Here is a 13879-nt window from a genome sequence, read left to right as displayed (position 1 = left end):
CCCCGGGGCTTGGATCTTTTCGAGATAAAATAAAGCTCAGTGATATGTATTTTTTTATTTTGAACATCCGATCTAAACAGGTCTTAAATATCTACACCTTTAACTGAATATATCATACACAATATCATCACTTATTTACAACGATAAATAAATATCAATGCCTTCTGAGCATGGTTTGGGATTCCCCCATCAGTCAGATTGCAAATGATTCTTTTCATATTGTCTTGGATCTTGGATTTCATTATTCGTATAATTATTGAGGGCTAGCTCATGATGTAGAACCGCACCTCAAGTCCCTGCATGAAAACTGTGCAATGGAAATATCTACGAATTGAAATTTGAAAAAATTAAACCGTTGTATGGTTTTGGATAGCTCAATGTGCTGTTGATTGATTCATTATTACTTGTAAAACACCAGCACCGATTTAAATAGCTGATATTGGCAAACTATATGATAGGTACCCAGTTTTGCTAGATAAATGGTGTTGTACAAATAACCTTGTATATAATAATATTTTTATCTGTCATATCAGAATACTATTGATGATATGTCGTTATTGATTAATTTGGAAAGTCTCCGCGTGTTCCAAAACCTACAATTAATCTAATGCCGTTATCATTCATTACCAATCCATCTATCATTTCAAATACAGCATTGTAGACATATTTATTTCTTTCCTAGTTAATGATTCGAGTTGAATGAATACAAAAAACACTAAACGACGATAAAGGTAAAAAAATAAAGAAATGATGACGTTTCTCATGAATGTAAACAAGTTGAACCAAATAATATGGATGGTAATGTTGTTTCACTCATTGACGGTGATAGTGAGCTGCTTGCCGCGGGTGTTCTCGAAGCGGTCCATGGTCTTGATGTCCCAGATCATGGAGATTGAGATGCCCAAACCGATCAGCATTATGAAGGAAACCATTAGGCCAGACCTGAAAGTAGTCACATTTTCAGTTAGAAGATAATGTTTTAGAAAAAAAATATTCTTTGTGACAGTTCAGGTGATATACTTTACTTTTAAGGTTTATTTGTTATGTAAAATAGGAATAGTTATACAAGTAATACAGTATAGAGAACAATTTATAGTTCAGACTTACCAAATAGGTACGGTGGTGAATCCTATGCAGTCGAAGGAATCATCAAACTCATTGGTGCTGTCCATATACGGCTGCATCTGAAAGTTAAAGTTCTTTAATTTAATTATGATGCACCAAATGATAAAACTCTCGTGTTGTCGAGATTTTCTATTCTCGACCACAAGAGAATATTTCTATTTTCTTTCTTTATTTCATTTGTCAGCAATAGACAAATGAAATAAAGAAAGAAAATAGAACTCTCAACGCACTCTCAACTCTTTCAGACATTCCACAGACGTTACTGACGTCGTTGCTATCCAACTTCTTAACAGATTTGAGGAAAGTAAATAAAGCTTGTATTTAATACTTAGTATTTTATGGCATCCACAAAGTTTAATGGTGATGAACCATGTCAACAAAATAAAAGTACCTTTCTGGGCTTACTTCAACGTTACTTACTTTAACATCAGACAAAGTGAGCGTGGCTTCTTCAGAGGTATACACCAGCGGCAGTGAACAGTGATACGACCTGCCGAGAACAGCAGTGGGCGCGTCCGGAGCAGCCGGCGCCTTGAGGCTGATGCCGGTACTCTCCAGCCCGAACTTGACGTCCACCCCGACGGCCGTCCACCAACCAGCTGCTTCTTTGAAGCTGAACTCGAGGGTGATCTGGAAGATGTGATCGTTTCTGTAATTTCTTCATTACTATCCGAAGGTTTCTTTAGATCTAAGCAGCATCGATGTACTGATATTCCATGAATAATTGCTATGTGTCATATTTCGGATTATGAACTTGAACATAAATAAATAAGGTTGGTTTACACAAGGTCTTCAGCCAATATAATTATTTTTAAAGGTATTTTCTATATTTAACTTTATGTATAAACTAATATTTGTAGCTGTAGCGGCAGCGGTTTGAAATCGGCAGTTTAAAAGCAGTTACAATAAGGCTTAATATTTTTTAAGCAGGTAAAGGAACAAGGTAGCAGGTAGGTAGCACGTTCGTTACTCATTTATTTCACGATTATACGTGTTGGAGTTGGATGATGGGTAATTTTTTTTAGAAAAATGTTCTTCTTACGTGGGCATTGATTTCGCACTGAGTTAAGACGGCATAACAGCACCTCATTATCCATACAAACGCTTTCCGGTAACTTTCACCTTGGATAATGTAAACTAAGTAATACTTTTATTAAATTCTATGGATAGTAGTAAAACCTCACCTTATCCCTAGAGTCTCCATCAGCGAATCTTACCACCAGATTGGTGTATAACCTGGTGGGCTTGACGGTGGCGACTCCCACCGGCGTGTCGAACACCATCACCGAGCCGTTCTTCCAGCGCAGCTCGGGCCAAGACGAGGAATACAGAAGGGCGTTTTTCCCCGGCTGACCTGAAGGCACAAATTAGTATTTCACGTTCTAACAAGTAATAACTGTGTGAGACCAAATGTTGTTGCACATTCACCTCCACACGGAGAAGAAAATTGAACTACAGAAGTAAGTAATATTGTAATATGGTTGCTCTTATTCTTTTATCTGCAAAGGCCTGGAAGAAAATGTTCACAGCGATAAGACCGCCTTTTGCGCGTACAACTTATTGTTGATGTTGGTAACTGAATGTTTTGTTATATGTGCAGGGTTGTGTTGTATTATATATTTCTAGGTTTTTCGAGAAAGTCAATGATAATATTTACTACTACTCTTATGCCTATGCTCAGATGCATAAATGGTGTTGGGCCTAGAACGCGACCCTGCGGTACGCCAACCGACATAAAGCTACTGTAAATGTGTCTAGTCGATTTGAAACATAATTTTATTCTCACCAGTTGCGTTGTAGAGAGCGAATGTAGGCAGTGACTTGGCTGGCCTATCATCTTCCGTGGTCGTAGAGGGGCTGGAGCTCTCAGTCAGCTGTCGCTTCACCCGGGCCCACGGCTCGTCGTAGGCTTGGCTATGTGACATTGAGTTCCCTTTATTGAAGAAAAAGAAAACATTACATATCTTCGACGAAAGCGTTTCCCAAAGGAAATCATAATTTAGATTAATTAACTTAGATTAGTTAAGTAGATAAAACAACAAGAGGTAATATTAAACAAAATGCCATTTGTGTTTCGTTGTTTGTGTATAGCAAACAGTTGATCCTCTGCATTGCCAAGCATATTACGTCAGGCAATCTTATGTAGGCCGTACGAAACATCAAGTATTTTTATAAAATTAATAAATAACATTTAAATAATTACAATGAATGATATACTGCGAGAAACACCGCGGAGCGTAGCTAGTTACTGAGAAATGGAATCACCTAATATCCCAAGCACTTTCCCAGGTCCATAAATGTCCTGGAGCCGCGCGAAAGTCTCGGTCATCTGCGCGTCTCGCTCCGACCACGGCCCTTGTAGCGTCAGCACCTGGAATCACAATTATCATCGTCATATCGAGTGTGTTATGCTTACACTGATGTCAGATTTTATGCAATTTTCGCTATACCTTTCTCTCATTTCCGCGTCTTCACGTCTTCACGGAGCTTCACGTACCCAAGCCCAGGTTTCACGAAAATTTATACACATTGCATATTTCGACGGTTCAGTTATGATTTTACGACTTGGAGTACTTACATGTTTTATACAGATGTCCTTGACCAGAGACCAGAAGCATACATTGATGTCACGTCTTTATACCTTCAGGGGTAGATAGAGAAGTGAACCAAGAGTTACAAACCACGAAGGCTACGTTTAGTTGTATCAACCAAGTGATGTATGAAAACCACATAGTACACAAAGTTTCAAACACAGTATCTTAATTTCTTGGCCGTTTATAATAATAGGTAGTCCATTGATCGTTTCATATTTACACAACATACTCGCTAACATTGCGGGGCGATTACAATAGGTAATTAAAAATATTTTTATTTTTATAAATTGACAATGGAATTGAACAATTTTTTACCTAGGAAAACAAGGAAGACAATAGCTAGAGAGCAGAATCAATCAATAACAATTAGAACAAATCAAAATAAATAATAAACATTGTATTATAATAATTCTATTTATGGTAGGATCTTAGATTATATAGGGTAGGATATGCCTATAAAATACCCGAGCGAAACCGGGACAGGCTGATAGTAGAGAATAAACCAATAACAATAAATGTAATCAAACTCATAAACACAAGAGTAATTTTTTTTGTGAATGCAGTTCATTAATCTTCGGACGACAGATTATTTTTGTGATTAAACCTTTAATTAAAAATCTATGTTCCAATTGCAAATACTTCTTTCTGATTTATATGCAAATCAGAAATGAGATGACGACAATTTTTGAGTTTTTAGTTGGGTTAGATATAACATAATGCGATCTCCTGACTTTCAATGAATATAACGATTGAATAATAAACTTTATGATAATGTTATAATTAAAAAGCTTTCATTGTCGTTAAGCATAAAAAAAACGTGTCCGTATTGTAAACCGTTGAGGATTTCTCGCGTTGGGACCGATGCTCCCTCAAGTCACGTTTAACATTATTGTAATGCGTTATTGCCATGGAAACTGAAGCGACAGTAAACATTTCAACTCCTCTGTAAGACAAGCGGTAAGTAAATTTGATAACAAACAGAACGACAGAGAGACGGGATAGGAAAGGTGAAGCTTAAAGGTAAAGCTTGTAATTCAATAAGAAGCGAAAATCCTTACCTGAGTCTCATTGCTAATATAATCCGGATGCACGTCCAAGAAGTCCTGTGGCAGGACCAGCATTGTCTGGCCTTCCAGCATCTTCCTCAGCCGTGGGAAGTATCCACTGGACAGCGGCACGGCATCCTGGTTATTGAACACCACAATCGCGGCCTGTTCCCCGTACACTTTCATCAAGTCATCCTGCTCTAGAGGACTAAGGGCTGGACGCTTGTACTTCTCCAAAGATTTCGGACCGAAAAATAAAAATGGACCTTCCAAATTCGCTTGTACATGGTAAAAGCAGACAAACAGGAGAAAAACATGCATTTTGGCCTGCATTTTGGATACTGTGTGACCAATGGCGGCGTGTATTGATTTGGGACGCGCATGCGCGGCGTCAAGTCGTTTAACCGACTTCAAAAATGGAAGGTTCTTATTTCAATGCATAGTTATTGTTATTATTATTGTTAAGCATTTTTGCGATCTTTATATTATTACAGTCCAAAAAAAGAATATCCATTTGATTAAAATTGTAAGCGCCTGTTTTACTGCTTGCGATAAAGTACGAGATACACCAAATTTAACAAATCAAATAGATAGCTTTAAAATTTGTTTTTCACAAGTGTTATTAACTGGGCAATCACTTTTGGCAGATTTATCAAGCATCTAGAGTATCTGTGAGATTACAATATTATATTTTTTCAGAAAGTGGTGAAACAAGTCTTAATAATATTTAGTTCTATTGAAATCGGTTCTGCAATCATCAAGACATGTTGCGTCTCCTTCTTTCTTATAAATGTACGTAACTATCGAATTAAATAGAGAAGTCAATTAATATACTGTTTCATATGGCGATGTTAATCTGAAATAGTGACTGTCGTTGACTTTCGATCTCGTCAGAATTTGGAAACTAGGTTGCTAATTATAATTAACATATTTGCTAAATTGCAACCTGTTTTGGACAGACAATATGCATATTTTAATTTAGTAATGTGACGTCGGAGTTTTTCAATTTATACATTATGTATAGTGTACGTATCTCATTTGTGCTGTAAGTATTATTGTATTATATTGTATTAGCCGCAGGTAAACGGCTCTGTGCTTTATTTTATCTCATTGGACCCACAACCTAATCATGAAGGCAGTTGAGTTCATTATAATAAATGTCCTGGCCCCGTGCAATACTATGCATTTTATATACATATAAACCTTCCTCTTGAAACACTAATCCCGCACCAAAATCCGTTGCGTAGTTTTAAAGATTTAAGCGCAGATTGGGACAGACAGACAGCGACTTTGTTTTATACTATATAATGATAATGATTAATAGTTGTGACTTATGAAGTTTCATTTAGTACGTATGTATGTTGGGTTCATAGTATTACATAATCATGTGAAAATTCCATGTTTAACAGACATCCATTATAGGAGGTCTAAGTAAGTCAAATTGTTTACAGCAACTAATCAGTTGTTTTTATACTAAGTACTAAACATTCATGCAGGCATGCGGTCCGCCCGATGGGATGTGGTCACCGTAGCGTGGCACGCCCACAATACCTAACGTCTGTAGGATCCTGAAATATTCACGTCCTTTATAAAGAACACCATGTTGTACAATTTCAGGAAAACAATGGCAGAGTTATTCCATAAACACGTGGGAAGAAGATGAAATTAGGTAAGTATTCAGAATCTTATGTGGCTGATAGTGGTCTTGACTATTCATCATATAAAAGAATCTCCTTCGGTAGCTATGATTCCCACGATTTATAAGAGAATTAGGTCGTCATCAGGGTATCAGAAAGGCTAAATGATAGGCGTTCTGTATCGTATCAGTCTCAAAGAATCTTCATCGCCATACAGCGCGGCAATGCAGCCAGCATGATGGCAACTAGTGAGACAGGTGTGATGCGCGGTGGCCTGTTAGATTAACAAACTTTCTGACGAAGCATTTTGCGGATACACTATTTAAATTAAAACTAATAAATATTTATTCCCACGATATAATTATATACAAAGACACGGCGTTTTCTAATAAAATATTTTAATCATTTCATACAATTTTGATGTCTTTCGCGTAATTACACTGTCAATCATCCGATGTAACGAAATCTTGGACAAAAGGCATAATATTTCAACAATTCATCTCAATGCTTTTGTGTCTTTATGAGTAACAAATCTACACATTCTCTGATAATGGTTTTGTGATTGAAAGACTGACGATTTAAATATAAATAAAAAAAAAATATGGTAGATAATGCATTTTGTTAAAGAATATCAGACAATAAGTTATATCAATACCACAACACCACAACGGAAAGGGACGAGGAATTGTTGTTGTATCTCATTTTCTATCCTACTTTCTCATCCCCGCGTGCTCCTGGTTACATTCGCGGATGTAACGCCGATAACCCAGGGGGTATAGGCGATTACGAATAATATCTTAATCTGAATACGTAAAAGAATAGCAAATAAATGGAGGAATATGAGTTTTTATATTTTAAGATTTGGTTCTGATTCGACGACTGGTCTCCTGCCTGACGTCAACCCTGTTTGGGAATGGTGTTGTAGCACATTAGCTGTAATGCAGTTCTTATACCTTAGACATATCGTAAGACATTCATAGAGTATGGGTGGTCCTATTCTAAGGCGGAAACCACACGTTATCCCAATTTCTGCCCTACATTGAGAACGGGAAATTGTATACTGCTTATTTAGTTAGTGGTTATAACAAAACTTATACAAGCGTAAGCCAGCATTCTGAAAAATGGGGGTGAAATCGAGGAAACATTTATAAATTCAATGAAGTAACGTAAGGTTGATCGAATAATGCAGATAAAGTTATTACAAATACAATCTTAACTTCTAAAACACAAAACAAACAAACACTTAATCGTGATATGATAAGCATCGATTCACGAACAGTAATAAAAACTATTGGAACGTTTGATTTATCTTCGGCACCCGAAGATGCATGTAAAAAACTTGGGAAGTCGAGACAAAAGCGAAAGTGGTCGTAATGTCGACCTTATGGGGAGGGGTTAGGAGATAGAATTTGTGACGAGTGTACTGTGGCGCGAGTGGCGTAAGGTAGCGTTTTTATGATGACATTTTTTGAGATATAATTCTTGAGATATAAGTCGAAAATTAAGTTAAGATTTGTTATTTAATATAAGTATATAAAATAAGTAATAATTAAGTATATAATTATAACTTTTTTATGTACTTACGAACGTTAGATATGGATTACTAATCATTTTTAGTTTCAAAATATTTGTTAAAAAACAAACCTGTGCAAAAATAATGGTGTACAAAAGACCTTTTAAAAGTACTTTATTTTTATACTTCATATTTTACTAGTAGTTACCGCGACTCTGTCACTTTCCACAATCTATATTCACAGAAAACATGATATTAAGTCATTGCTCTGTTTTGACGTGACAATGTTAATACGTTTTAAAGGACAAACAAATACATAAACAAACGAACACACTTTTATATTTATAATATAAGTATGGAAGTATGGATTGTCTATTTCCAGCTCCGCTTATGCCTTGTGCGACACAATCTCCTGTTTCCACCAAGCGATAGACTTTCACTTATTTATTATCAATAGTTAAGATGGCGATTATTTAAATTTTATTGGTTAGCCCACTTCTGGGCGTGGGCTTTCTGGGCTTGTGGCACATCCGACCGGCGCGGCGGTCAAGTGTATGCCGTATATAGTCATTTCCATAGTTCACAATGTCGTCTGTTGTCGAGTTTCGTTTTCTAAAGTGCCTTACTAACACGCTCTATAAAATTGTTTAACATTAGATATATTAGTTGCTGCATTATGTGATGGTAAATTGTCGTAAAGTTTTATGGTATCATCTTTTGCAAATAAATGTCTTTCTTTTGTTCACTTGTGACTAGAAAGAACACATAAATAATTTTTGCATTTAGATACCGCTGGGGATAGCTAGTACATCAATATAACTAGTCGTGGTGGTGTAATGGTTAAGACGCCCGCCTGTGGATCGAAAGGTCCCAGGTTCGAATCCTACTCGTGCCACATGAGTTTGTATACCAATCTGATTCATGTATAGTAGTTTTCATCGTCCACCACTTGCTTCCGGTGAAGGAAAACATCGTGAGGAAACCTGCACACTGGTTGATTCTTATAACCTTGTGTGTGAAATGGAGATAGCAATGGCAAACCACTCCATTAATAATGCCAAGAAAGTTGTTGTGTGTGTTTCATTCCACGCAATAACCACGACCCTAGAACTATAACTAACTATAGTTGTCAACCGTGTGTCCTACGGCATACAGTGTGTGTGTTCAACCCTGAATAAACTAGGAGAAGAGCTGGACGAATAACAATAATAATAAGAAACTGTGTATCGTACGATAACGTTAACGTACTTGGGTGTAACAGTGATATAAAAACGGCCATTTTAAACCAAGCATAATCAGTATTTAGGTACAGTACCTAATATAAACGCAACGCAAAATAAAATATAATTGACAGCAAATTAAATTATACCCAGATGTTAATCTGTTGACCGCTGACGCAACGTGAAAGGGTGGCGTCCGAAAGGTAACAGGTAGAACGTCGAGCTTTCCAACGCTCTTGAGTTCGCTCATTCATAAATCATATCCGTGCAGGAAATAATCATTGATTTTGAAGTCCATTACGATAATTCATCAAACTCATCCAGGTCTTGGTCACATAATAAAATTTCCTTCCGTATTCTTCCGTTATTTTTCTTTCTCTTTATCCTTGTCCTTCTTCTCGTCATATGATTTTGAGTGTAACTTGTTTCTTTGGGAGAAATTTTCGTTGTATGGAGTAACTGCGGACTCCAAGGCACATACGTGAAGAAGAAGCGGCGCAACAAACTTCAATAATGATCAATGGTACTACATCGCGAACAAAAAGTTATGTTGAATTGTTTGTATTTTTTAAAATTGTATTAATGACGTACCATCAATCGTACAGTATTATTTATTTATGTACAGATGAAACTTATATATTTTTTAGATTACATGATAAAATTACTAGGGTGCTTCTTATATCACAAGAGATCTCTTCCAGTAGACCCGTTAGAAGGGAGATGATGCTTAGAGGTAGACCACTGACATAAAGCGAACATTTTAACTAATATTAATACAATTTCGTGTTTACAGACTAAACGCAAAACCATTATGTATTGATGTCAAGACTGAATACAGTCACGATCCCACAAATAGCGTGTCATCGAATGTGTCCCAATGATTGACCAACGGACCTGCGGCAAATTATGCTGCATCATCGAAATGTATGCGATTGCTGGACATGTGTGGTCATCATACATAACAGCACGGAGTAGCGGCTTGTGGTTCGGAGACGTGTTTTTGTGATGATCAATCTATTTAAATAGCCAGTCTGTTTAACTTCATAAGCGAAAACGTAATTGTTGCATTAAACGCAAGACAAATAAAGCGCTTTGAACACATAACTAACATTAATGGGACTTAGTTAATATAATTTATATAATTTATGTACTTAGGGTTGATGTCAGGCTAAAATTGTAAGATTTATGTCTTACGGTAACCCGGACTTGCAGCTAAAAAGACTCGCGAGGATGGTGATTTTTCTGTTGACCATACGGTAAAATCTGACAGGTACCTATCTATTACTAATGACAAATATGTCATTAAGAAAGTGCGTGCGAACTCGAAATGGTATCGTCTCGGCCATCGGCGAAGATCGGCATTTATCGGCAATTATCTGCTGAGAAAGTGCCATTATGTCGTTGAAGCTGTAATTGACGGCTATCGGCACTGTGATGTGTTGATTGCGACCTTTTGTCGCTTGAACAGGTGCGATTTGAGAACTGAGCGAAATATTACAGTAACCTACTTATACCGATTGCCACTCAGTCAATTTCTGTTTAAGTTTTATGCCCATCGCCAGTAATGAACTGTTTGTCTATAGACGTGCATGCTTACAACATTTCTGTTCAATCGGTTAAAGATGTCTGCTTCAAAAGTTGATTGCGATATTGCACCCGAAAATAGCTGTTTTTCAAACATACATTAACATATATTGCAAGTGAAATAAAAGGTTGTAATATTTATAAACCACGAGATCCTGTTGTGGGAAATTACGTATATATAAAAATATATGCCTAATTTCCCAGCAAGAGTGGATCTCGGGACTGAACTCTTCATGGTTATTACCTCATACATGAATTCTCTCACTAACTTAAGTGTCTGAGCCAAGAGACCCCTTTCATTATTTTTCTTCTCCACTTCTTAATTGTAAACTTCTCTTCTTCAAAGTCGTATTCCTCATAGGGTCGTGGTCATTACATGGAATGAAACATACGTAACAAATTTCTTGGCATTATTAATGGAGTGGTTTGCCATTGCCATTTCACACACAAGTTTATAATCAAAAAGTGTGCAGGTTTCCTCACGATGTTTTTCCTTCACCGGAAGCAAGTGGTTGTCGATAAAAACTACTATACATGAGTCAGATTGGTATACAAACTGATGTGGCACGAGTAGGATTCGAATCTGGGACCTTTCGATCCACAGGCGGGGGTCTTAACCATTACACCACCACCGCTTCATTGTAAACTTATGCGACCTTTAATCCATTTTAACATGGGCACCGACCCAGTCATTACTCAACATACGTCACAATATACATACACATCATCGACGTAACAATGAGAAAGCGACACTCATTAGAATATGGTGAAAGCCTGATTGATTCGTGATGATAACTTGAGGCGGACAGGTCAAGCGCCTTGACTTGAAGCTTATGTCAGTTACCATAATAATAATTAGAAGGAATTAACAAGTGACTGAAGTAACTAGCTGATAGGCAATAACCACAGACTTATATATTGAGACTATGGCAATAACTATAACCCCAAAGAGTGATGACGTCAGACATGCGGCCAGTAATTAAATCACAGTCGCATGTTCCAAATTTAAACGCCGACTCGGGGTTTCGAAGCCTTTCAGATCGCGCATGAAAGCCAGAACATGTGAGAATGAGAGAGGGATATGTGTAAAACGAACGATAGTTTTAGGATATCATGAACTTGGTCGAGAAAGCCGACACAGGCCAATTCGTGCTTCACTGGCATTCCGGAGATAATGCGCGCAAGATGATCACACAGACAGACAATCAGACAGACGCTAATGTGTTTGGAAATAGATTATATTTGTAAGTGGATCTGACAGTGATGACAAAAATAATTACTTTGGTCAGATAAGTGGTTAGTTTAGTGGTAAGCGATGGATGGGACTTTCTTCTTCTTATCGAAAGTGTTGTTAGTAACTTTATATGGTAAGATTTTAATATAGGAATTTTGGAATAAAAGTGTTATAACAAAACTGATAGATTGATTGATAAACAGTCAATCAGTGTGAATTAAAACTTTGTGATGCATCGTGACAGGAAGAAAGCAATGAAAATATATCTTTACGTATCAAAAATAACCACAGCAGAAAAATCTACACAAATGGTTCCCAGGTGTAAAAACATTACCGGGCTCTTAAAACATTACCAAAGGTTACAACTTGCGAACGTTCGACAATTTGTGGGACGGGCGACCTTTGAATTTTACAAAATATAATTATTCTGCAGGTGAGATCTTTAGAAGGCGATAGGAAGGTCTATGCTACTGTGGCAATAACGTAAGAAATAAATGATATAATTAATAAGAAAAAGAATGTAAGAAAGTTCGTTGCCCGATCAGTAACACTGAGGTGACAGCTTCCTGTTCACGAGTAACGTGACACCAGACACACAGACACCACGATTAGAAACTAGTGCAGCCTAGCCATCAGCTGCGATAGTTATACTATAACGAAAAAATATTTCAAGTTTTGATAATTCTTTTCCTTTTTTGAATAGTTTGTTATTTTGATCGATTAATTCTTTTTTATTTTAGTTGTAGTTTAATGTAAAATAATTATTACTTTAAGATTGTTGTGTACATACATAAATAAATAAAGTATATACTTATATTGAGAAAAAAAAAGCTTTTAATTTAACTTACCCTGTTACTTGGTTCCCAGCGTCCGACAAATCAGAATATTATTTATCTTTACAAACATAGCTGGCAGGAGTCCTCGGCTTCGCTTTCTTTAAATTTCAGGATTCTACTAGTCTATATCTTTCCCTTTGAATGTGGCTGTTATATACAATATTTTTTCAAATATGACCGCTAGTTTCAAAGATTTGTATGTCCAATCTAACAAGCTTTTTACACAAATCTGTGTTCTTCAACGTTTAAATTCTTCATTTTCGACACTAGTGTAGTGACGTTAAAAATATAGTGCCGCAACGGAGCTTTTAATTCGTATACGTCAATTTAACAAACGCTGTATATTATATTATTATTTATGAAAAAATAGTACATATGTACCAGAAAATTGTAGTTTAATTTATCAAGCGACAGTGTTCTCAGTGAAAGTATAGAAGACAATGAAACATAAAACCAACAATAACTTTTACTAGCGAATAAAGATTTATTTTAATTAGAATCGACTGTCAATAACATTCACGGTTATATAATCAAACAAGTTCTTTTCAATTACTCTGACCGTCAAAACTGTCTGGGATTCTGTCATGGTATAAGGGAAAAATGTACCTTAACTGTTGAATTAATTCATATCATTTGATGGTAGAAAAATGTATGTACCAATTTAGATAACGCAAACACTTGCAAAATGTAAGTAGGTACCTACAATTTGGTTTTTATTTGCCGGATAGGAAACAACGTTACTTATTTGCATGAAAAAAAGAAAGAAAGAAATTTCATTGGTTGGCTAGCTCTTTATACATATATTCTTTGAAGAAGTTATTACATTTATTTAGTCACTTTTAAATTATCGCTGATGTAAAAATACTACTAGATCGTGACTTTGAATGTTGACTTCATCAACAACGTCTCCCGCCACTACCCTCTGAAGACGTAGAATTGATTGCCTACTTTTTTTGTTGTACTATGTTTTTAGACGCATTCATTACCTAAACTTTCTTACCATGTATGGCAGGATGCACGATAGCTTTATTACGCAACGGTGGGAAGCGCTAGATGGCGCTGTCCGATTTCTGCGCGGGTTCACTGACTT

The 13879-nt window shown here is 36.5% G+C and overlaps 1 protein-coding gene and 1 long non-coding RNA gene across 2 annotated transcripts; one reads left to right on the top strand and one right to left on the bottom strand.

Annotated features, from left to right (window-relative positions):
- Positions 1-40: 40 nt before the first annotated feature.
- Positions 41-5150, bottom strand: VhaAC45RP (VhaAC45-related protein). Its single transcript, XM_053763666.2, has 7 exons — positions 4778-5150; positions 3391-3496; positions 2912-3058; positions 2310-2479; positions 1546-1755; positions 1108-1184; positions 41-942 (listed from the first exon to the last, which is right to left on the bottom strand). Exons 1-7 carry the CDS (start codon positions 5096-5098, stop codon positions 810-812), a joined length of 1164 nt encoding a protein of 387 aa, XP_053619641.1. The 5' UTR covers positions 5099-5150; the 3' UTR covers positions 41-809.
- A 147-nt stretch (positions 5151-5297) lies between these two features.
- On the top strand, positions 5298-12673 carry LOC128680475 (uncharacterized). The gene is made up of 3 exons (XR_008405867.1): positions 5298-5557; positions 6383-6434; positions 9929-12673. It is a non-coding gene; the product is annotated as an uncharacterized LOC128680475 (long non-coding RNA).
- Positions 12674-13879: the final 1206 nt, after the last annotated feature.

Source organism: Plodia interpunctella, chromosome 24, assembly GCF_027563975.2.
Source record: "Plodia interpunctella isolate USDA-ARS_2022_Savannah chromosome 24, ilPloInte3.2, whole genome shotgun sequence".
Classification (NCBI taxonomy): Eukaryota; Metazoa; Arthropoda; class Insecta; order Lepidoptera; family Pyralidae; genus Plodia; species Plodia interpunctella.
This window is presented reverse-complemented; position numbering and strand designations above follow the sequence as displayed.